The sequence below is a fragment of the Neomonachus schauinslandi genome, chromosome 12 (genome assembly GCF_002201575.2).
Source record: "Neomonachus schauinslandi chromosome 12, ASM220157v2, whole genome shotgun sequence".
NCBI lineage: Eukaryota > Metazoa > Chordata > Mammalia > Carnivora > Phocidae > Neomonachus > Neomonachus schauinslandi.
In genome coordinates this window covers 99,342,819-99,366,525 of record NC_058414.1, presented here as the reverse complement: position 1 = coordinate 99,366,525, position 23,707 = coordinate 99,342,819, and the positions used below count along the sequence as shown (strand labels likewise).

General features: G+C 46.3%; 1 protein-coding gene across 2 annotated transcripts; it reads left to right on the top strand.

Moving 5' to 3' along the window:
• Positions 1-4,177: 4,177 nt before the first annotated feature.
• GIMAP1 (GTPase, IMAP family member 1) lies at positions 4,178-8,706 on the top strand. 2 transcript variants are annotated; one of them, XM_044920157.1, is made up of 3 exons: positions 4,178-4,224; positions 6,573-6,619; positions 7,822-8,706. In XM_044920157.1, the coding sequence occupies exons 2-3, from the start codon at positions 6,577-6,579 to the stop codon at positions 8,688-8,690; spliced, it is 912 nt and encodes a 303-aa protein (XP_044776092.1). In that variant the 5' UTR covers positions 4,178-4,224; positions 6,573-6,576; the 3' UTR covers positions 8,691-8,706. The 2 variants fall into 2 exon arrangements, with proteins under 2 accessions (XP_044776092.1, XP_021548582.2); XM_021692907.2 differs by lacking the exon at positions 4,178-4,224 and adding an exon at positions 5,693-5,720.
• Positions 8,707-23,707: the final 15,001 nt, after the last annotated feature.

The window sequence follows — 23,707 nt, the reverse complement described above, 5'->3', positions numbered from 1 at the left end:
TACCAGCAGAGACAGGCGGAGGAACAGAGCGATTAGGGAGAGAGACAGAAAGCTCTCCTGCAAGTGGTGTCACCCCAAGACTTCGTGCACGCCCGAGCCTGCACCCTGTGAGGAGCGCCCGGGGAGTTCACAACGCAGGGGACCCAGACACCCCCGGAAGAGTCTAGCCAAGACAGTAAACACACGCAAGCCTCCTACACCAAGCTGAACTGGAGTGACCAGAGCGGATACCCTTGCCTTATTTCTGTCCACGGGAGCAAGGCTTTCAGTCTTTTGTCATGAAACATGGCGCTAGCTGTGGGATTTCTCACCGGGTTATGGAGGGTTCTTTCTAGTTCCAGTCTGTTGAGTGTTTTTATTATGAGAGGGTGTTCAGTGTTGTCAAATGTTTTCTTTGAATCTCTTGTGCTGAGATACTGTCTCCAGAGCTTTCTTTAATTCTCTAAGTGTGATTTCCTTCAATTCTTTAAACATACTTATCATTGCTGCTTTCAAATCCAATATCCAGCGCCTCTCGCAGGCTGTTCCTGTGGCCTGATTTTTTTTCAGTATGTGGGTCACCCATTCTTGTGTCGAGGTAGGTCTTGTAGTTCTTGTGAAAAACTGGGCAGCTGAGGTAATATAGTGTAGCTAGTCTGCATACTGATTCCCCTTCTGCTTTTCTAGGCCTTGCTTTGCCGTCCTTTGCATGTCAATAAGAATACAGAAATTATTGAGACGCCTGGGTGGCTCAGTCAGTTAAGCATCTGCCTTCGGCTCAGGTCATGTTCCCAGGGTCCTGGGATCGAGCCCCGCATCAGGCTCCCTGCTCAGTGGGGAGCCTGCTTCTCCCTCTCCCTCTGCCTGCCACTCCCCCTGCTTGTACTCTCTCTTTATCTCTCTCTCTGAAAAATAAATAAATAAAATCATTTTTACAAAAGAATACAGAAATTATTTTTAGAACAAAATAGAAATTCTGCAATTGAAAAGTATAATAACTGAAATGAAAAATTGTACTAGTGGGGCTCAATGATAAATTTGAGCCAGTAGAAGAAAGAATCGGTGAATTTGAAGATGTAATAGTTATAAACATACATGAACTTCACAATCAAGACCTCAAACACACAAAACAAAAAATAACAGAAGTCAAGGACAAATAGACAATTCAACAATAAGCTGTAGGCTTTAATACCCCACTTTGAACAATGGGCACAGCAACTAATCAGAAGGTCAAAAGAGAAAGAGAATATGTGACCGAGACTATAAACCAACTGGGCTACCACTGGAACGCCCTACCCACAAAGTAGAATACACATTCTTTTCAGGCACACAAGGAGTGTTTTCCTAAATATGATCAATAGGCCATAAAATGAGCCTCAATAAATTTAAGAGGCTTGAAATCATACAGTGTGATGGGGATAAGTTCTTTTACAACAGCCTTGGCAATGATTTTTTGGATTTGACCCCAAAAGCAAAGGCGATGAAAGATAAAATAAATAAATGGAATAACATCAAACTCAAAGCTTTTGCACAGTAATGGAAACCATCAACAACATGAAAAGGCAATCCACTGAATGGGAGAAAATGTTTGCAAATCATATATGTGCTAAAGGGTTAATATCCAAAATTTATAAAGAACTCATATCATTCAACATCAAAAAACAAGCAATTCAAGGTATGCCTGGGTGGCTCAGTCAGTTAAGCACCTACCTTCAGCTCAGGTTATGATCCCGGGGTGTGAGATCAAGCCCCACATCGGGCTCCCTGCTCAGTGGGGAGTCTGTTTCTCCCTCTGCCCCTCCCCTCCACTTGTGTTCTCTCTCCCTCAAATCAATAAATACACTCTTTAAAAAAAAAAAAAAACACCAATAATAAATTCAATTTAAAAAACGGGCAGAGGAACTAAATAGACATTTTTCCAAGGAAGACATACAAATGGCTGATAGGTATGTGAAAAGGGATTCAGTGTCACTATCATCAGGGAAATGCAACTCAAAATCACAATGAGATCTCAGCTCATGCCTGTCAGAATGGCTGTCATCAAGAATACAAGAGACAACAAGTGTTGGCGAGGATGTGGAGAAAAGGGGACCCTTGTGCACTGTTGGTGGGCATGTAAATTGGTGCAGCCACTGTGGGAAACAGTATGGAGGGTCCTCCAAAAATTATAGCTAGAATTACCATGTGATCCAGTGTGGGAATACAATCACGGGTTACTAAGTTATAGGACTGCATAGCCCAGCAGAGACCTGCTTTCTGTCTTGTTGAAAACAACAGGACATGCTTCGCTTATCTAGAACAGGCTCTACCAGATTTGGGGGATTCGTAGGCTTGCCTGCTTTTGCCTTACCTATAGAAAACTCATCTCCAGAAATAGTAAAGTCTACCCTTTGAATTGCTTAAGATTAATTGCCTTGTTTGCTTCAAGAACCTTGTAACCCCCTGCTCTGCATTTTCCCTGAATTCCTACGATGTCTGTTACTTTGTTACCTGAAGTCTTTCTATTAATAAACAGGAGAGTCTAGGAGTGGCTCAGGGACTCTATCCTCAGGCTCCATCTCACCTCTCTTGACTGATCCGTAGTCTGGAGTAATTATTTCTGCCACCGTGGGTTTTGCCGGTCGAAGCCCACAAGATAAGAGTCAGACCCTCAATCCAACAATCCCACTACGGGGTATTTCTCCAAAGAAATTGAAAGCAGAGTCTCGAAAAGGTACCTGGACTCCCATGTTCACTACATTATTCACAAGAGCCAGACCTGGAAACAACCTAAGTGTCCATCTGTAGATGAATGGATAAAAATCTATCTATCCATCTATAATTTAATATAATATTAATATAATTTATTTATAATGATATATATATAAAATTATTCGTCCACAAGAAAGAAGGACATAGTGCCATTCGCAACAACGTGGGTGGAACGTGAGGGCATTATCCTAAGTGAAATAAGTCGGACACAGAACGACAAATACTGTATGATATCACTTTTCCATGGAATTTTAAAGAACCAAACTCACAGAAATGGAGAGTGGACTGTTGGTTACCAGAGGCTGGAGGAAGGGAAATGGGGAGACATTGGTCAAAGAGTACAGAGTTCCAGTTATAAGATGAGCAAGTTCTGGGGGTCTAATGCGCAGCACAGTGGTTAGAGTTAATACTACTGGATCATACATTAAAAGTTGCTAAGAGAATAGTTGATCTTAAATGTTGTCACTAAAAAAAAAAAAAAGCAATGGCAATGATGTGATGTGATGCAGGTGTTATTTAATAAATACTACAGCGGTAAGCATTTTGCAATATATAAGTGTATCAAATCAACACATTGTGCCCTTTAAACTTACACAGTGTTACAATTCAATTATATCTCAACAAAGCCGGCGGAGGCGGGGGGCACCGGTGGAGGGTAGTGGGTTGGCGCTCCTCACTAGAGAGAATAAGCTAGCAAGAATGGGTAAAAATCAGACCCCAACCAATTAGCTTCAGATGGAGTTAACTCCAGAAAGTTTAAGTGAGTTAGGCAGGGTTACAGAGTGCATTAATGACCTAGCCAGGTCCGGGGCCCATTACCACCATATGCTGTTGCAGCCTTCTCTCCACACAACGGCTGGCTATTTACTCACCTCTCTCATGACCCTCCTGAGAGAAGAAACAGAAACTCGGGTCAGAGAGACCAACTGAGGCTAGACTAAGCCTCGTATGAAAGATCTCCTTCCTCTTCCTGCTGTCTGATCTTTAATGACTGGAAAAGTCCTCCTTTCCTTTAAGAAGGACGGGACTGGCAGATAGGACCATGCTGGTGACCTTGTCCAACCTGATGTCCAGTCGAGGGAAGGAGACTCTCAAGAGGCCATTTCATAGGAAAACACCTATTAAAAAAAAAAAAAGGCAACTGGAGGTAAGATTGGTGGGCAGAGGCTGGAACTGAAACAGGCCTCAGAAATCTCAACTGCTCTTCTCTGAGGTTACAGCCCGTACTGGGGATAAGGTGGGGAGGTCACAGGGACCTTTGGAAAACATCGCCACAGTCCAAAGCAGGGGTTGGGTTTCCCATCGGAAAGGCTGGCCATGGTCCTGTCCCTTTAAATTGTCACCCTCCCTCCGGGGGCTCTGAGCTCTGAGAGGCTAGGACACTTCCTCCCCATGCTGGGAGGGGCAGCCTTCTGCGCTCACAGCCAAAGGCAAAGCACTAGGCCAGGGGCCTCTCCACCACCCTCAGAGCCTGTCACCACTGCTGCGGGAAAGGTGAGCCCACAGGGCAAGGGGGTCGCCTGGGGAGTGGGAGCTGTGAGGACTTGGGGGCCTGTGTGAGCTCACTGAGCGAGCACCTGCCTTCTACTACCTTTGAGGAAGGGGAGCAGGGTCTAGAAAGGGTAACTTCACACTTCACACTTCCAGGCTTGGAAGGATGTTCTGACTTTCAAACAAAGTAATTTCAGAAGAAGTGCTAAGCATCTTCTCCAGCCGTGGCCTGCACACACTCCTATCTGGGACTAAATCCTTTCTCCTTCCCTACTTCCTGACTAGTAAGGAAGGTGTTTGCTAGAAGGACTGCAGGAGCAGAGCACACTGGGGAAGCCTGCAGACACTCCCCGGGGGCAGATGCAGCAAAGCCGAAAGATATTTCTGAGGACAAAGAAGGCAGTCTACCCTCAGATCGTGGTACAAAGCGAAAATTATGTCTGTGAGCTGGATCCTCCTCAAACACTCCACCTCCTCAGCCCTGTGTGCGACAGGGACTAGCAGGAGCCAGCGACCATGACGAACACCGTCTTCTAACCCTTGCCCTACACATGCCCTTACACTTCACTCCCCCCAGCCCGAGCCGCCCAGGGCTCCCTGGGCTGTGAGCCCGCTTCATACCCTCATCCCCACTGGAAATGAAGGGCTTTGAGCCCATTCACCCCATTCACGGGGTGAATGGCTCAGAAACTCAGAGCACCCACCAAAGGCATTAGAATCACTCAGGGGGGTGGGGTGAGACATACCTTTTTTTGTTTTGTTTTTTTAAGTACAGATCTGTGAATCCAAATGTCAAAGAAATAGATATATTTTAAAGAATCCTTAGACATTGCCAAAAGATAGCAGGTTCAGAAGCACCGGACTAGATAAATCATCTACCATCCCATTTAAGATAACGGGAGTCTCCATGTTTTACATTCTTCAATGACTACACACCTTTGTAACCCCGGATTTCAGCTCTCAAAAACTCTGGAGGAACTCTCCAAATCCCAATCCAAACCCTGTGGGAGGTTCCAAAGGGCCCAGGAGTTCTGTGAATATTCTATAGCACAATCTCTCATTTCCAGCATGGACAAGGACTTCTGGCTTTAGCTAAATGTTTGTTCTTTGCACTGAATCTTCTGGCTGTTTCTTCACTTCTGCTCTGGGGTCAGTTATGGGAGTTTGCTGATTTGTATGCACAAGATCACTCATCACCTAAGGCCTGTGGGGTGACCTTTACTGAGGGCTTTGGGGGGTGGCAGGGGTGTTACTGCAGAAACACAAAACACTTTGGACTGAGTACCAGGCAAACCTGTCACCTGAGTTCTCTGGCCAGAGACAAGTTATCCAGCAGCCCCGCCCTCTGCTTTTCCTCATGTGGTGCCCACGGGACAGAACACGGTCACGCACAGTCAGCAGGTGTCGCCATGAAGAGGTAGACATGAACTGGATGGTGAGGCACAGACAGGACTCAGACACGTGCGAGAGAATCAGTGGTCAGAGGAGCAAGCACACAGGTGGGAAAGGAAAGGTGCTGAAACCCGCTCTCTGCCGAGCAGCTGACTGAGTAGGGGACGAGCGGGAAACGGGGCTGGGGAGGCGGACGGAGGACGGGCTGCGCGCCTGTGTCCAGGCTCTCGTGCGCTCAGACAAACATCATCACGAAGTGTTTAACTGTATTAAACCATGTCGGAATTGGGTATCATCACTTACTCTGAGAGGCCTCAGATTTGGGGCAAGACCATCAGGAGCTGGAGGGCAGTGGCCCGTCTCCCCAGGCACACAGATCAAACTTAGACCAATGATACAAGCCCAGTTATTCGGTTTTCTGAGAGCAGATCACAGGCTCTTCAGATCAGCTTGGGAGGGATGTTTTCTTTCCAATTTCCAAAAACAAAATGCAAATTCTCTTCTTGTTTTTGCCCCAGGCCAACTGCCCTAAGGCGGTTCCTAAGTCACTGAGCAAATTTTCGGATTCTCAGGGTTTTCCAAAGTCTCCCCTGGCTATGGAATCTCCTGGGAAAACTCAGAACCTACAGCTAATGTCACTGACACAGAACCACCTGGGAAAACATCAGCATCTAAAGCTCACTCTCTGACACAGAGGACCTGCTATCATCTGCCCTCTGCTTTTTGCATTCGGGGTCCCTGAAAAGTCACCAAATGTTCTCCCGGTATCGTTCCAACGCCAGCCAGGTCCTTCCAGGGTTCTTCCCTATATGCTGATGTCAGGGGAAGGCAGGAGCCTGGACATTTCCACTGGGGTGCCACCAGCGTTTTGGACCTTGCCTGACCCACATAGGTAGTTATACCTATTTGATGAATGAATGAATGAATGAATGAACAAATTGTGTTTGGGGCTCTTTCAGGCAAATGGGAGGACGGAAGATGGCAAGGGATGAAGAAAATGCCTATGGTAAGAATTTCCTCGCGGTGTGTACTGGCCTCAGGTGTCAGCTCTGGGGAACAAGGGGATGCGCTAAGTCAAGACTGAACAGACACAAATCCCAGAGGTGTCTCCATGCTGGGCTGAAACAGCAAGAGCCCAGATTTGCCTTTGTGCTGCATCTCTGCCCCTGCCCTACTGTGAGATATTAAGTGCTTTGACTAGCCTGTGCCTCCCAACCCAGAGGGTAAACCGAGGATAAGAAATCTACTCTGGGGGCGCCGTCTGCCTTCGGCTCGGGTCATGATCCCAGTGTCCTGGGATCCAGCCCCGCATCGGGCTCCCCGCTCAGCGGGAAGCCTGCTTCTCCCTCTCCCACCCCCCGGATTGTGTTCCTGCTCTCACTGTGTCTCTCTCTGTCAAATAAATAAATAAAATCTTAAAAAAAAAAAAAAAGAAATCTACTCTGACCCCCACAGAAGAGGAGGTGGAGGGAATGAGATCATGGACTAGAGGGAACACGATTTACCAGGTAGACTGCGCTAGAGAACAAGGACGGGGGCTTAACAGGTATCTTCCGGGCAGCAGGTGTAAGAGCTAGGGAGGAGGAGGGGAAGAGGGAAGGAGGGAAGAAGGAAAGAGACCAGCTCCCCTAATCCTCTGAGCAACCCCGGGAGAAACAACTGTCACCACTCCCATCTGTGCAGAAGAGGTTTAACACTCAGATGGGGCAACTTCCCCACGGTGACACGGCGGGCACACGCTGGGGCTGTGATTGCAACGCGCGGTGGCCGGGACTGCAGACAGCCCTTCACTCCCGGGCCTCCGTGCCCTCCCGCCTCTCCTGGCTGGGACGCTGGGACGGCGCCTGGGAGAAGCATCCCAGAGGCCAGGGCAGGCGTCAAGCAGCAACAGGTCTGCAGCGCGTGCGTGCCCAGAGATCACGTCCGCGGGGTCCGGGCCTGCCGTCACGGAGGGGTGCCCTCCAGAGACGTGCGCACCAGCTGCTGGAGCGGGGACAGGGGCCTGTGCTGAGGCCAAAGACGGAAGAGACACGGGGACAGACGCCCCGGGGCGCAACGAGCTCTGACCAGACCCCCTAGGGAGGGCTCGGTGGGAGAAGCAGAAGCCCAAGGCCTGGTGCTCTGCCGTGTTCCACAGGCGCCCCCGGGGCCCGCGGGAGCGGGACGCGGGTCCGAGGCGGGCAGCCCACGCCTACTGTGTCCTCACAGGTCCCGAGGACCCGGACGACGCGCCGCCCGCGCACGAGCCCCAGCTCAGGCTCGTCCTGGCCGGCAAGACCGGCGCGGGCAAGAGCGCCACGGGCAACAGCATCCTGGGCCACAGGCGCTTCCCGTCCAGGCTCGCGTCCACCCCGGTGACCAGGACCTGCGCCCTGGGGAGCCGCCGCTGGGCCCGCTGGCGCGTCGACGTCACCGACACCCCGGACCTCTTCAGCGCCGACGGCCGCCGCGCCGACCCGGACTGCGCCGAGCGGGGCCGCTGCTACCTGCTGTCGGCGCCCGGGCCGCACGCGCTGCTGCTGGTCACCCAGCTGGGCCGCTTCACCGCCCAGGACGAGCAGGCCGTGCGCGGCGTCCGCCAGCTCTTCGGGGCCGGCGTCCTGGCGCGGGCCGTGCTCGTCTTCACCCGCGGGGAGGACCTGGAGGGGGCCTCGCTGCACGACTACGTGCGCGACACCGACAACCGCGCGCTGCGGGCCCTGGTGGCCGAGTGCGGCGGCCGCGTGTGCGCCCTGAGCAACCGGGCCGCGGGCGCGGCGCGCGACGCGCAGGTGGAGGAGCTGCTGGCGCTGGTGGAGCGGCTGGCGCGGGAGCACGCGGGCGCGCCCTTCACCAACGCCGTGTACGGCCTGGCGGAGGCCCTGCGCCACGCGCCCCCCGACCTCCGGCTCCGGCGGGTGGCGCAGCGGCTGGCGGCCGGCGGCCCGGGGCGGGGGCGGGGGCGGGGGCGGCGCTGGCTGGAGATGGCGCCGCGCGGGTGGCGGCGGACGCTCGTGCTGCTCGGCGGCGCGCTGCTCCTCGGCCTGCTGCTCTGGCGCCTCAGACCAAAGGCCTTGCCGGAGGTCAGTCCCGACTGACGGTCCAAGGAGGACTTGGGCCCGTCGACTGAGGGTCACTTCGCCGCTCCTGCGGTGTGCCTTCGGGGCCCACAGGCTCTTCTTTCCTCCTTCGGTGGCGGGGATCAGCTAGGCAGCGTCCCGACAGGGCCGGGCTCCCACAAAACCTTCCCTTGGGACGTGGCCCTCCCTGCGCTCTCCTCTCACTGAAGCCAAACAACCAGAGTTGCTTTGTCTGTTTTTCCTGACCTCAGGCTGCCTTTCCCTGTCATTGGATTGTCTTCCCTGCTGTCTTTGCCCTCATGTCTCGTGGTCCCCCGAAGCCCGAGGGGGAGAGCCAACACAGAGCAGAACCTCAGTCCATCCTCGTTAATTTGAGTTCAATCTGAGTTGAATAAATATTAGAAACAATCACATTGTGTGAAAGGAAATCGGTATTTTCTTTAGATGGTAGATGTTTGTTCTGCCTTATATTCTTGTTGAATAGACACTAACTCCTGTCATTCCTAACCCAGTCTGCAAAGACCATACACCCCGGTGCAAACACACCCACACACATTCAGGCATGTGATCAGAAGAACAGAATACATTGGCATAAAACTGTCCATCTACCGGCCAGGCGATGTCTCCCTGGGCAGGGCCATTCCCACTCTCCAGCAGCTTGAAGGCAGACGGGTTCCTTAGGGGCCATTGAGACCCTGCAGAGAGTCACCTTCCAAAGAGGAGTGTTTTCCCTGGTTCACACACTCACAGGGGAAGGTTACACTTTCCAACTCAGGGATAAATTGAAAAACATTGGAGAGGTTTGGAAATTTCTCTTTAATTTCAATTTCAAAAAAGGGGCAGACAGTCTTGGGGGCCAACTGGTGAAATGATGTGAGGTGCAGAGTCATCTTCTGTCCCATGTGTCTCTGGGAGGGTCAGCTCCCTGGTCCAGGTCAAATGAGCCAGGTTAGCCCGTCTCGTCCGTCCTGACTGTGCCTCCCTGTCTCTCCGGCACCCCTACCCTCACGCACAAACTCAAGCTCCTCTCTGATACTGCTGTGTATTTCCAAATCTGCCCCCTCCCGTGCCCCCTGCCAGGTTGGCCTCACAGCCAGCCATTCTCAGCTGACTGATGACCTCAGCTTACTAATGAGATGCTTACAAAGGGACAATCCCGCCGCAACAGCTGAGCACAAATTGCAGAGAGAGGCCCACAGTCCTGCATGGAAGCCATGCAGACACTAACAGGAATGCCCAAGCCCAGTGCCGAGATTTGAAATTCCCTCAGCTGCAAAGGTCAGTTTGGTTTAAGGGGTTGTGTGCAGATCCCAGCAGGAGCCCTGATAGGGAATCTTGATTTTGGTCTTGTTCACTTTTCAGTAGACTCTTGTGATGAACAAACAGAAACAAACAAAACAAAACAAAACATTGGCATTGTCTCTCTGCTGAGAAAAAGGAAAAGGGTCACCGGCAAAAATAAATACAAAAAATAAAAATGAAGAAAAGAATAGCAAGGTGTCCAGTGTGAACAATGGAAAGTTTTAACCCATGACCCAAATAGAAAAGTCAGATTCTTCTCTTTTTAGTTGGGGAGGTTGGGATCCCAGGGAGCTCCCAAGAGGCAGTGATTGAGCTGATGGAAATGTGGGAAGGAGCACTCTGCGGGTCCCACTAAGGCTGCAATCCAGGACACACTGGGAAGAGAGTGTGTTTGTGGGCAGTGTGTTACAAGCTGGGATATATGCGAAAGGATAAAGGATGCCATGAAGAATATCTGAAACATATTAATGGGTAAAAACAACATATCATGTTAGGATAACTGGACATCCACAGGCACAATGTGAATTTGGATCCCTGTATCACGTTATATATAAATATTAGTATACAAAGTGGATCAAAGAGCTAAACCAAGAGTTAAAACGGTAAGACTCTTTTTCTTTTCTAAAGATTTATTTATTTATTTGAGAGAGAGAGAGAACACAAATGGGAGGGGCAGAGGGAGAGGAAGAGAGAATCTCAAGCAGACTCTGCACTGAGCACAGAGCCAGACGTGGGGCTCGATCCCATGACACTGAGATCAGGACCCAAGCCTTTGAAACCAAGAGATGGGCGCTTAACTGGCTGCTCCCCTCAGGCACCCCAAAACTGTAAGACTCTTAAAACACAGGTGTAAATCTTTATAACCATGAATTAGGCAATAGTTTCTAACGTATGACACCAAAATCACAATCGATCAAAGCAAAATAGAATAACTGGATTAAAACTTTTGCCCACCATAGAACACCATCAAAACTGAACAAACAACCCACAGAATGGGAGAAAATACGTGCAAATGCTATATCTGATAAAGATCTAGTACCCAGAATATATAAAGCACTCTCACAACTCCACAATAAAAAGACAAATAGCTCAGTTTTTTAAATAGGTAAAAAATTGGTTCAGCATTTCTCCAAAGAAGATACGCAAATGGTCAATAAACACATGAAAAGATGCTCAACATTATGAGTCAGTGGGGAAATGCAAATCAAAACCAAAATAAGATACCACTTCATATTCGCAGGATGGTTATAATTTAAAAAAAAAGAAAGAAAGAAAGAAAAGAAAAGCTAACAAATTCTAGTGAGGATGTGGAGAGATTGGACCCTGATACATTACTGGTAAGGGTGTCAAATGGAGCAACCACTATGGAAGGGAGTCTGGCAGTTCCTCAAAAAGTTAGACGCAGAGTTACCACGTGACTCAGTAATTCCACTCCTAGGTATGTACCCAAGAGAACTGAAAACATGTTCACACAAAAACTTATACATGAATGTTCATAGCAGCATGATTCATAATTGCCAAAAAAGTGGAAGCAACCCAAATGTCCATCAACTGATGGATGGATGGATGGAATATTATTTATCCAGGCCACCACATGAATGAAACTTGAAAGCATTATGCTAAGTGAAAGAAGCCAGATGGCACACAAAATATCACATAAAGGTATGAGTCCATTTGTATGGAATGTCCAAAAACTAGAGTGGGCTCATGAGAGTGTCCTTGAGAGGGTTTGATCCTTAGTTCCTTGTATTCTGTCAACACTTATATTCAACTTCACTTTTTGAAATGTGTTGTTGTTTTTTTATGTAGGCTCCACACCCAGCATGAAGCCCAACACGGGGCTTGAGTTCATGACCCTGAGATCAAGACCTGAAATGAAATCGAGAGTCGGGAGATCAACCGAGTTATCCAGGAGCCCCTCAACTTCACTTTTTAAGCTTTTCTCCCCTCCTGTGGGTTGAACTGTGTTCCCGCAAAAAAGATATGTTCAAGTCCTAACCCGCAGTACCTATGAATGTGACCTTATTTAGAAATAAGGTCTTTGCAGATTTAATTGTTAAGACCATTTGGTCATCTCAACCCACATGACTGGTATCCTTATCAGAGGAGGGAAATGTGGCCACAGGCACACACAGAGGGAAGACAGTCACATAAAGATGGAGGCAGAGATGGGACTATGCTGCCAAGGAACCCCTGGGCACATTGGGACCTGGAAGAGGTAAGGAAGGAAGCCCCTTCGGTCTTCACAGGGAGTATGGCCCTACCAACACTTTGATTTTGGATTTCTGGCCTCCAGAATTATGAGAAAATAAATGGTACTTCGTTATAACAGCCCTAGGAAATAATACAGTTGATGTTTGAACAACTTTGCGGATCGGGGCGGGGGGGGTAGTTGGTTAACAGCACTGATGTCGCCCTCACCCACAATTGAATATCTGAGTATAACTTTTTTTCCAGATACAATTTAAAAAAAATTATTTAAATTCAATATCTGAGTATAACTTTTAACTCCCCCAGAACTTTACTAATAATGGAAATGGTTGATTAACACCTATTTTGTATGTTATATGTATTACATGCTGTATTCTTACAATAAAGTAAACTAGAAGAAGAAGAAAATGTTATCATAAGGCAGGGACACCTGGGTGGCTCAGGTCTGCCTTCGGCTCAGGTCATGATCCCGGGGTCCTGGGATCGAGCCCTGCATTGGGCTCCCTGCTCAGTGGGGAGCCTGCTTCTCCCTCTCCCTCTGCCCCTCTCCCTGCTTGTGCTCTCTCTCTCTCTCTGACAAATAAATAAAATCTTCTAAAAAACCATAATGAGGAAAAATACATTTACCGTATTATACAGTATTTATTATTATTTTTTAAGATTTTAGTTTTAGGTAATCTCTACACCCAACTTGGGACCCGAACCCACAACTATGAGATCAAGAGCCACATGCTCCGCCGACTGAGCCAGCCGGGCGCCCCACATAGTACCGTACAGTATGTATTGAAGAAAAATTCACATAAAAGTGGACCCACGCAGTTCACACTCATGTTGTTCAAGAGCCAACTGAACATCTTTCATGTTGTGATTCCCTCTCATTAACCCTGGTCAACATACAAGAATTACATGTTTGTGCCATTCAAGATGAAATGGCAGGTCGCACATAGATGTGAGTAGGCAGGGCAGTAAGGGAATGCAGGCTGCCCCCACATCACTCTCCTTTGAGGATGGCCCAGTGGTGGCAGTAATGACCTAGGGAGGACATCAGTCCCAAAGGGGCAGCTGTGGATCAAAACCGAAGCAAGCTGAGCCCCACTGTGAAGCTCGGTGACATTCAAGCACAAAGTGATCATTCATGGGGACAAATTGGAAGCGCCTGGAAAGATACCTGCCCTAACCCTAAATACATAGTGGGAGGGGGGCTAGGTGCCTGGTTCCTACCGTTCTGTAGACAAGGGCTATAGAAGTGGCAGACCCTGGAGAGGTACAGGGTCATCTCCAGAGTTCTCATCAGGAACCATGGACGTCAGAAGGAAGTGACAAAGCATTTTTCTTTCTTTTTTTTTTTTTTTAAAGATTTTATTTATTTATTTGACAGAGAGAGACATAGCGAGAGCAAGAACACAAGCAGGGGGAGTGGGAGTGGGAGAAGCAGGCTTCCCGCCGAGGACCCTGGGATCATGACCTGAGCCGAAGGCAGAAGCTTAACGAATGAGCCACCCAGGCGCCGCTGTGACAAAGCATTTTTCAACTGTTGAAAGAAAAGGACTGACAACCCAGAATTCTGTTGCCAGAGAATATGTTCTTCAAGAATAAAAGGGGAAATCATGACATTCTCAGGTGAAGGAAAACTAATTAAGGGAATTTGTCACCAGGAGACCTTCTCGAAAAGACTAAGGAAGATTTGAAACAGAAAGGAAACAATAAAAAAAGGAACCTTGGAACACCAGGAAGAAAGAAAGTAGCAAAAATGTAGGTAAATGGATTCTCCTTCTCCTTGAGTTCTAATTATGTTTGATGATTGAAGAATATATTGCAACACCGTCTGATGTGGTTCTAAATTTATGTAGAAGAAATACATTTAAGACAATTACATTGTAGGGCGCCTGGGTGGCTCAGTCACTGGGCGTCTGCCTTCGGCTCAGGTCATGATCCCAGGGTCCTGGGATTGAGCCCCGCTTCGGGCTCCCTGCTCCAAGGGAAGCCTGTTTCTCCCTCTCACCCTCCCCCTGCTTGTGTTCCCTCTCTCGCTTTGTCTCTCTCTGTCAAATAAATAAATAAAAATCTTTTTTTAAAAAAGACAATTACCTTGTAGACAGGGGAGTTTCAATGTTCTCAAGGGTGGTTAAGTTCATATACTTCACTCTGACTGGTAAAATGATAATACCAATGGACGGTGGTAAGTTATATATATATGTGTGTGTGTGTGTGTGTGTGTGTGTGTATAAAATAATACCTAGAACAACTACCAAACCACTAAATAGTTACTCAGAAAGGGACACTTTAAAATAGTGTTTTTAAAACAGTGTTTCGAAAGTGTCCCTTTCTGAATAACTATTTTAGTGGTTGTTCTAAGTATTATAGTACAAAATTAGACACACAGATCAACAGAACAGATTAGAAAATCCAGAAATGAACCCACAACTATATGGTCAATTCATCTTTGACAAAGCAGGGAAGAATATTCAATGGGGAAAAGATAGTCTCTTCAACAAATGCTGTTGGGAAAATTGGACAGCAAAATGCAAAAAATGAAACTGGACTACTTCTTACACCATACACAAAAATAAATTCAAAATGGATGAAAGACCCAAATGTGAGGCAGGAAACCGTTAAAATCCTAGAGGACAGCACCGGCTTCAACCTCTTTCACATTGGCCATAACAACTTCTTACTAGATCTGTCTCCCGAGGCAAGGGAAACAAAAGCAATAATATACTATTGGGGACTTCCTCAAAATAAAAAGGTTCTGCACAGCAAAGGAAACAATCAATAAAACTAAACGGTAACTGACAGAATGGGAGAAGATATTTGCAAGTGACATGTATCTGATAAAGGGATAGCATCCAAATTATAAAGAACTTATAAAGCTCAACACCCCCAAAATGAATAATCCCACTAAAAAACAGGCAACAGGCAGGAATAGACATTTTTCCAAAGAAGACAGATGGCCAACAGACCCATCAAAAGATGCTCAACATCACTCATCATCAGGGAACTACAAATCAATACTACAAGGAGATATCACCTCACACCAGTCAGAATGGCTAAAATCAATAACACAGGAATCAGCAGGTGTTGGCAAGGATGTGGAGAAAGGGGAATCCTCTTGCACTATTGTTGAGAATGCAAACTGGTGCAGCCACTCTGGAAAACAGCATGGAGATTCCTCAAAAAGTTAAAAATAGAACTACCTTATGACCCAGCAATTGCACTGCTAGGTATTGACCCAAAGAATACAAAAATACTATTCAAAGGGATACATGCACCTCGATGTTTATAGCAGCATTATCAACAATAGCCAAATTATGAAAAGAGCCCATATACATAATAGAATAGTACTCAGCCATCAGAAAGAATGAAATCTTGCCATTTGCAACAACATGGTTGGAGCTAGATAGTATGCTGCTAAGTAAAAGAAGTCAGTCAGAGAAAGACAAATACCATATGATTTCACTCATATATGGAATTTAAGAAACAAAACAAATGATCATAGGGGGGAAAAAAGAGAGAGGAAAACCAAAAAACAGACTCTTAACTATAGACAACAAACTGATGGTTACTGGAGGGGAGATGGGGGGTAGAGGGATGGGTGAAATCGGTGATGGGGATTAAGGAGGGCTGATGAGCACCCGGTGTTGTATGGAAGTGTTGAATCACTAAATTATACACCTGAAACTCATAATACACTGTATGTTAACTAATTGGAATTTAAATAAAAACTAAAATGAATGAATCAGTATAAAAACACTATATTAAAATCAGAATAGAATTATAAAATTGTTCAAGTAACCCACAGGAATGTAGAGAAAAAAATAGAGAAGTGAAAACTGGAGAGAACAAGGGAAAAAACAAAATAAAAATGGCAGACTTATGCACTAACACCTCAATAATTAATTCTACTAAATGTAGGGATCTAAATTAAAAGATAGAAACTGGAGAGTAGATTAAACCATATGACCCAAGTATATGCTGCTTCCCGAAAATAATTTCAGATGTTACGGTAGAAACAAGTTGAAAAGAAAAGGATGAGAAAAGATAAATAGTGCAAATGTTAAACATGCAAAGGAAAGAAGGAATGGCTATATTAATATCAAATAAAGTAGACTTCAGAGCAAAGAAAATTACCAAAACCAGAGAGGGACACTATGCGTGATGGAAAGGTCAATCCATCAAGAAGACAAAGCAATCCTAAATGTGTATTCCCAAAAACAGAACTGCAAAACGTGTGCAGCAAAAACTGAAAGAATCGAAAGCAGAATTGAGGAATCCACAATTCCATTTGGAGACTGCATATCCCTCTCTCAACCGCTGATAGTGCAATTATGAGAAAATGAGCAAGATTATAGGAGAACTGACCCCATAACACCATCAATCCACAGGATCTAACTGATATTGATAGAAACAAGCGGAGCAGACCCACCCTTCTCAAGTGCACATGGAACACGGACCTAGATAGACCACATCCTGGGCTACGAGACACATCTCAACAAATGTAAGAGAGTTGAAACCGTATGGAGTGTGTTCTCCGACCACAATGGAATCCAGCTAGAAATCAGTAAGAGAGAGGTACCAGAAATGTCTTCTTCTCTGCCCTAGCAGCCTCGTGATTCCCTAAACCATCATCGGAAGCTGAGCAAAGGCCTTACTGATGGCCCTCCAGTGTCGAATTCTAAGGCTGAAAAGGGAATTTTCTGGGCTTGGAAAACACTCAAGACTCTGTCACTGAAGGGTGGAAAAGTAAGTGGTAAAGACCCATTTCCTCCTTTTTTCTACCCATTGCTAAAGCCAACCTCCTTTGTTTTGAAGAGAAGGGGGGAGATTACTTTCCCTAGTGCATGTGTGTCCCCGGCCCCAATACTCACTCCTTTTCCACTTTGAGCACAGATGGCTTTGCTCAAGAATGGACAAACCCAGCGTCGACTCACCCTGGGCCAGCCTCTGCCCATGCTCCGGCTTAGCCAACCCTCTGGGCATGATCAGCTCAGCTATGTAATTTGGCCCCTTGGTGGACAGTCTGAGGGCAGCTGCCTGGGCAGGGCAGACACCTTCCAGGCTGTGTGAGAATAGGCCTTCCAGGATGCTGGGCACACCACGGCTCACAGCCCTGGGGCACTGGCAACAATCTCTTCCATCCACTCACGGCGATTTCAGGGACTCCAACTCCACTCACACAGGAGGAAAACGACTCTCTTTTTTTTGACAAGAGAGGACCCTGGGGCCCAGAAAGCTTACATAGCATGTACCAGGCCACCCTGCCTACCAGACCTGAGTCTTACAGTTCACCTTCCGTCTGTCCCTCCACGCTCCTCTCCAGACCCCCTCCCATCCGCTCAACGATGAGACTGTGGGAAATGTGGAAGTGAAAGCTCAAGTCAGAGTTCGATGGGAAGACATCTGAATTATGAAACACGATTTCTCTTCCCTTATCTCTGCTCAGTCTTTGGGAGAAAGGGAAATAATACACCCTGTTGAGAAAGGAGTGTTGAAATCTCCAGCTATAACCAGGGATGTGTCGGTTTCTCCATTCACTTCTGCCAGTTTTACTTCTTCAATTTTGAACTTTTCTTGTTTTTCTGAAGCTCGGTTACTTATGATGTGCATGCGATGAAGGACAGTTGGAAGAAAGGCAGGCAGGGACAAGGGGCCCCCGCCCTAAGAGGAAACCACCTGTGAGAGGATTTTACACCACCCTGGAAGGAGCCCTCCACCCTTTCCCATGTGATAGAGAGATGACGGAAACCTGATTGGATGACAGGCACAGGGAGGGCTAATCAGATTAAAACAGCGAGCCAAGGGGCGCCTGGGTGGCTCAGTCGTTGGGCGTCTGCCTTCGGCTCGGGTCATGATCTCAGGGTCCTGGGATCGAGCCCCGCATCGGGCTCCCTGCTCATCGGGAAGCCTGCTTCTCCCTCTCCCACTCCCCGTGCTTGTGTTCCCTCTCTCACTGTCTCTCTCTCTGTCAAATGGATAAAATCTTTAAAAAAAAAAAAAACAGCGAGCCAACAAGCCCATAAAACACCCTAGACTTAGAAATTCTGGTGGCAACCCTCTCGGGGCCCCTCCCTCTTTGAGAGCTTGTACTATTGCTAAACTCAATAAACCTTGCTCTGCTGCCCACCACTCTGCCTGGTCTCCCTCTTCATTCTTCGAAGCGGCGTGACCGAGAACTGCGGGCACCAAAGGAGAAAATCCTTTCCAATATGTAGCTAGAATTTTTGTATTAGGATATTCTTTCCCTCTTCACTTACTTAGTAACCTGAAGTACAGTCTATGCTAGAAAGGCAGGATAAATGCTTGATAAACACCAGGATAAATTACAAATGAATAAAAGATTTAAATGTTAGCACAAAGAAAATAAAAAGTTCTAGAAGGCAACAGAAAAGTATTCCACCATAACTGATGCATGTGGAAGTTCTTTCTAAGTATGACTCAAAAACTAGAACACACAAATTTATGGATTCATATGCCTACATAATAGTGATACACATCTACATTTAAAAAACAAAGTAAAGGGGCGCCTGCCTGGCTCAGTTAATGGAGTGTGAGACTCTGGATCTCGAGGTTGTGAGTTCGAGCCCCACATTGGGTGCAGAGATTACTTAAAAATAAAATCATTAAAAACAAACAAAAACAACCACAACAAAAAAACAAAGTAAAATTTGAATAACAAACTAGAAAATAATATTTGCAACCCATATAATAGACAAATGACTAATCTGCCTAATACGCCAAGTTTCTAGGAAATTGAAAGGTAAGAGAGCAGCAACCCATTGTAAAAATGGACGAAAGAAAAGAAGACAGCAGAAAAACCAGCTGATACTAAACATACGAAAAGATGCTTAATTGCACGCATATGGAAAGAAATGCATATCAAATTGCATTCAGGTATAATTCCTCCTCTATCTAGTTTGTAAAACCCAAAACTATGCCTCTGACAGATTTTAGCCATGGTCATATGCTTAGAAAGACAAAAGAGTAAGCGTGTTAATAATTTTTGAACTGCTATTCCAGATGTCACTGTTTCCATTCAGAATGCCAAGGAGCCCCTTCTTTCCTCCATAGTTCTGAATAAAAGCATATACACCCAGAGAATGGAGGCATTTGGGCAAACTGTCACCTTTTCATCCAAAGCACAGCACCCCCCCTAGTATGCTGCAGTAAAGAATGTAGCAGGAATCAAGGTCAAAATGGAGCTCCCCAAACCTTCTCCCTGAATGGAGGACCATTGAGGCCAGAGTGGACCTCTACTCAGGACACACCACATGAGACCGAGAAGGGTAAACTCACCTGAGTTAGCCAGAAACAGGCCTTCTCTGGTCAGCTGAGAGTGTGGACACAGGAAGCCCCAGGCAGGTGAGGCATGGGTCCAGGGAGCCCGGGAACTGGAGCGAGGGGACATGGAACTCATTTCTTGCTTTGAGGCAAAGAAACTCTACTCCAGTATCTGGAAACAGTGGATGTCAGGCTTTCCGCCAACTTCTTTCCCCCAAATTACTTCTATTTCTTTTTTTATGTCTTTTTTTTTTTAAGATTTTATTTATTTATTTGAGAGAGAGAATGAGAGAGAGAGAGCATGAGAGGGGGGAGGGTCAGAGGGAGAAGCAGACTCCCTGCCGAGCAGGAAGTCCGATGCGGGACTCGATCCTGGGACTCCAGGATCATGACCTGAGCTGAAGGCAGTCGCTTAACCAACTGAGCCACCCAGGTGCCCTTTTTTTTTTTTATGTCTTTTTTTTTTTAAAGATTTTATTTATTTATTTGAGAGAGAGAATGAGAGAGAGAGATTACTTCTATTTCTATGAGAAGGAGTGAATATTATTCTCTTCCCAGAGAGTGGAATTTAAATATTTTCTCCTTTGGAAATTGAGGAGCAAGAGATTCTCTCTGAAAAGAGAAGGGGACTCATAGAAGGCTGCTTTTTAAATAGTCTCCCTCAGAAGCCAGACTGGAGGAGAAGACCCCACAAAGGCACTGCAGTCCACAGTCCAGCTGGACTCCCAGCCGACAGCCAGCATCCACTCCCGGCCTATGAGTGAAGCGTCTCGTACATGGCAGCTTAGGTGGGCCACCACGTGACTGCAACTCCCGCCAAGGTACACGAGGTAGAACCATCCCACAAGCCCAGTCAACCCAGTTCTTGAGAGGTAATGAAATGTAGGAAATGTTATAAATCCATTATGACTATATAAGACTATGTATGACATGAATTAATTGGCAAAAAAAGATCAGTGTTTTTACATTCTCCCCAGGACCTCCATCATGCAATGTTCCTGAAAATAAGACTGTGCCTTCTTTAACTGAAGTGAATCTGTACCTTTCTTTGGTCGCTATCATGAATCTTTAGCCACAAAGTGTCTAAGGCCAGTAAGGATTCAGAGCTTCAGGCGAGTTGACAATAGCTAGTATAGATGTCAACAAAGCCATTTCCTCCTGTGGATGACAAACATTCTTCTACACCGCACAAATGAACAAAGAGCCACCATGCAACTACCAGAAGATGACCCTAGTGACGATGACGTTGGCCTTCCAGCCAAACTCTTGTCAAAGCAAAAATTTGCTTGGTGCCCTGTGCTCGCTTGGTTGTAAATTTCACGTTGGAGCTGATTCTCATATCGCAGCCCACTAGAGCTTCCACATAGCCGTTCTAGTACTGCCTGGGTTTGGAAGACAAGGAGACACATGGAGCTGTGCGGTGTTTAAAAACTCAAACTTATTGGGGTGCGCCTCGGTGGCTCAGTCGCGTAAGCGGCCAACTCTTGGTTTTGGCTCAGGTCATGATCTCAGGGTCGTAAGATCAAGCCCTGCGTGGGGCTCAGCACTCTGCCTGGGGAGTCTGCTTCTGGATTCTCTCTCTCCCTCTGCCTCTGACCCCTCCCCCTGCTTGCACACTCTCTCTCTCTCTATCTCTATCTCTAAAATAAATAAGTAAATAAATAAATAAATCTTTGAAAACACACACACACACACACAAACTTATTTCCAAACCAGTGGACTCTAATGTTACAAAGTTTGCTTAGGGTCCAGATAAACACAAGATTTTGCATTATACGAGCACCTTCCTGCACAAGAGTAATGTGCCATCAAATGCAGAAATACGGTCATTTTTTAGCAGAAAGCTTCAGATGTAGTATCTCCGGTGAAATCAGTAACTTCTCAAGCAGTTCCAAGCAAAGTCCCCAGTGAAGAGCCAATATGGGAATGCCTTTTAGAACCCCAGCCATAAGAAACAAACAAGTCCCTGCTCTCAACCTGCATGAGGAGACACCCAGAACATGAAACCACAAGAGCAAAGTAATGACCCCTTATCAGAAACAGCTCCTAAAAGACAAAGGAAGAATGAGGCCAAAAGCTGCAAAACAAGATCACAGCACAAAACATCTCTCAGCCCACATCACAAGACCCTGAGAAAGAGCAAAGAGCAAGAACCTAGAGAAGGGATTCACAGCAGACAACTGAAATAACAAGCAGAGATGAGCAAAAAGCTAGGGGAAAAAAAAAAAAAAACAGTTGGAGAGCATTCCAAAAAAGACTGCCCTTCTCCAGGAGGGGGAAGATTTAGAGTGGAGTCTTTTAAGTATTCATAGAAAACAAATGGGATACCAAAAATAAGTACAAATGTATCTTCTTGCTGAACTTGATGGAGTTCCTTGCACATTTTTTGGTCCACACTTGATGTTTATCTATACTTTATCCAATATTCTAAATATGTGGGAAATTGTTAAAATTTAAATTAAGTTTATTAAATTGACTTTTCCTACTTCTCAATATAATGCAGAGCAGGGTGCTGTGGGGAGTGCTGGTGAGGGGCTTTTTTTCACCAAAGCTTGGCAGACTGAAAGAAAAATGTCATTATTGGCCACAAAGGGACAGGATCTCATATACATGAGTAAAAGCATCTAAAAATCTTTTTTTTTTAAGATTTTATTTATTTATTTGAGAGAGAGAGAACACATGAGAGGGGATAGGGTCAGAGGACGAAGCAGACTCCCTGCCGAGCAGGGAGCCCGATGCGGGACTCGATCCAGGGTCTCCAGGATCATGACCTGAGCCGAAGGCAGTCGCTTAACCAACTGAGCCACCCAGGCGCCCCACATCTAAAAATCTTTTTAAAAGAGAGGAGAGGGAAGCGAAAAGAGTGATCAAAATGAGCGAGGAAGGCTGTGGGCTTACTCTTGTACTCTGCACAGTCTCCAGTAAAGTTCCTAAAATTAAAAAAAGAAAGAAAAAGCTGAATATGAATAATTATGTTTGAATACAGTTTTTTAAAAAGAAACAGTAAAAACACTGTGCTTTAGGCTTTCAGGGGCATAGGATGAAACAGAAACGGTGCATAATTTCATAGAAATGAGGAAACAGAAAAGGCTGAGGAAAAAGTGAAGGGACCTCTTAGAAATAGTAGGGAGGACTTGGAGCCCTCGCATATTATGTAATGATGGATTGGACCACATTTAACCAATTCATCGGGGACTGGGGGATACTTAACTGACATCTGAGTGACAAATTAAAAACTGAGGGCCTTGGACAGATCAAATATTAGGATGTAACTTAACAATAAGGAGTTTCGGTCACCAAGGATTTTACAATGTACTTGGGTATATAGACAAGAAATAGTAAGCCATGGATCTGGGTATGCATAGAATGTGACAGAATCAAATAGGAGAGGGGCTTAAGCCAGGCTTGGCTGGGTCTGAAAACTTTCCTTAAGAATATGAGATGTGGGGCACCTGGGTGACTCAGTTGGTTAAGTGTCCAACTCTTGATCTCAGCTCAGGTCTTCATCTCAGGGTCATGGGTTCGAGCCCCGCGTTGGGCTCCTTGCATATGAGATGTAAGATGAATCATTAAATCTAAGTGATGAGTTGGAGCGGTCATCCACAGCATGAGTGTGTGTCTGGGGAGGCGGGGAGGGCTGCAGCGGGAGGCACTGGAGGCAGGAGGACGAGACCCTGGGGGGTGACTACGGGAGTAAGAATTGTGAGCAGAGAGTTACATGGAGGCCACAGTATGAACAGCTTTGCTTAAACTACCAAGGAGTTTGGACCGTTGTGAAGTACACCACGATTATATTTCTTCCTAATTTATCGAGTGTTTTATCATGGGTGTTGGATCTTGTCAAATGTTTTTTCTGCATCTATTGAGAGAATCATGGGATTTTTGTCCTTCATTCTATTAATGTGGTAAAACTCACCGATCAATATTTATATATTGAACCAATCTTGTATTCCCAGGGTTAAATCCCAGGTATACGTATTTTTAGATGGTGCTTACTTCTCATGGTCTACACTTCTTTTTATAAGTTGCTGTATTCAATTTGCTAGTATTTTGTTGAGGATTTTAGTCTAAGTCAAGATTCTTAGTGTGGGCCTCAATGGAGTGTGTCACCGCTTCCAGTGTAGGTAACCCGGGGAGGAAGGGGATGAGTGGCCAGCAGAACCACAGTGGTGCCCACAAGAACCTCATAGCCCAGAAGAAATACAGAGGTGTTTGGCGAATGCTCCAGTCCCTGGTAGACCTGGCAA

What these genes read in the sequence shown, in the direction of transcription:
- GIMAP1 (XM_044920157.1), top strand. Translation starts at nt 6,577, where the DNA reads ATGGGAGGACGGAAGATGGCAAGGGATGAAGAAAATGCCTATG. An exon ending in GGATGAAGAAAATGCCTATG is followed by an intron (nt 6,620 to 7,821) that starts GTAAGAATTTCC and finishes GTGTCCTCACAG; the next exon opens with GTCCCGAGGACCCGGACGAC.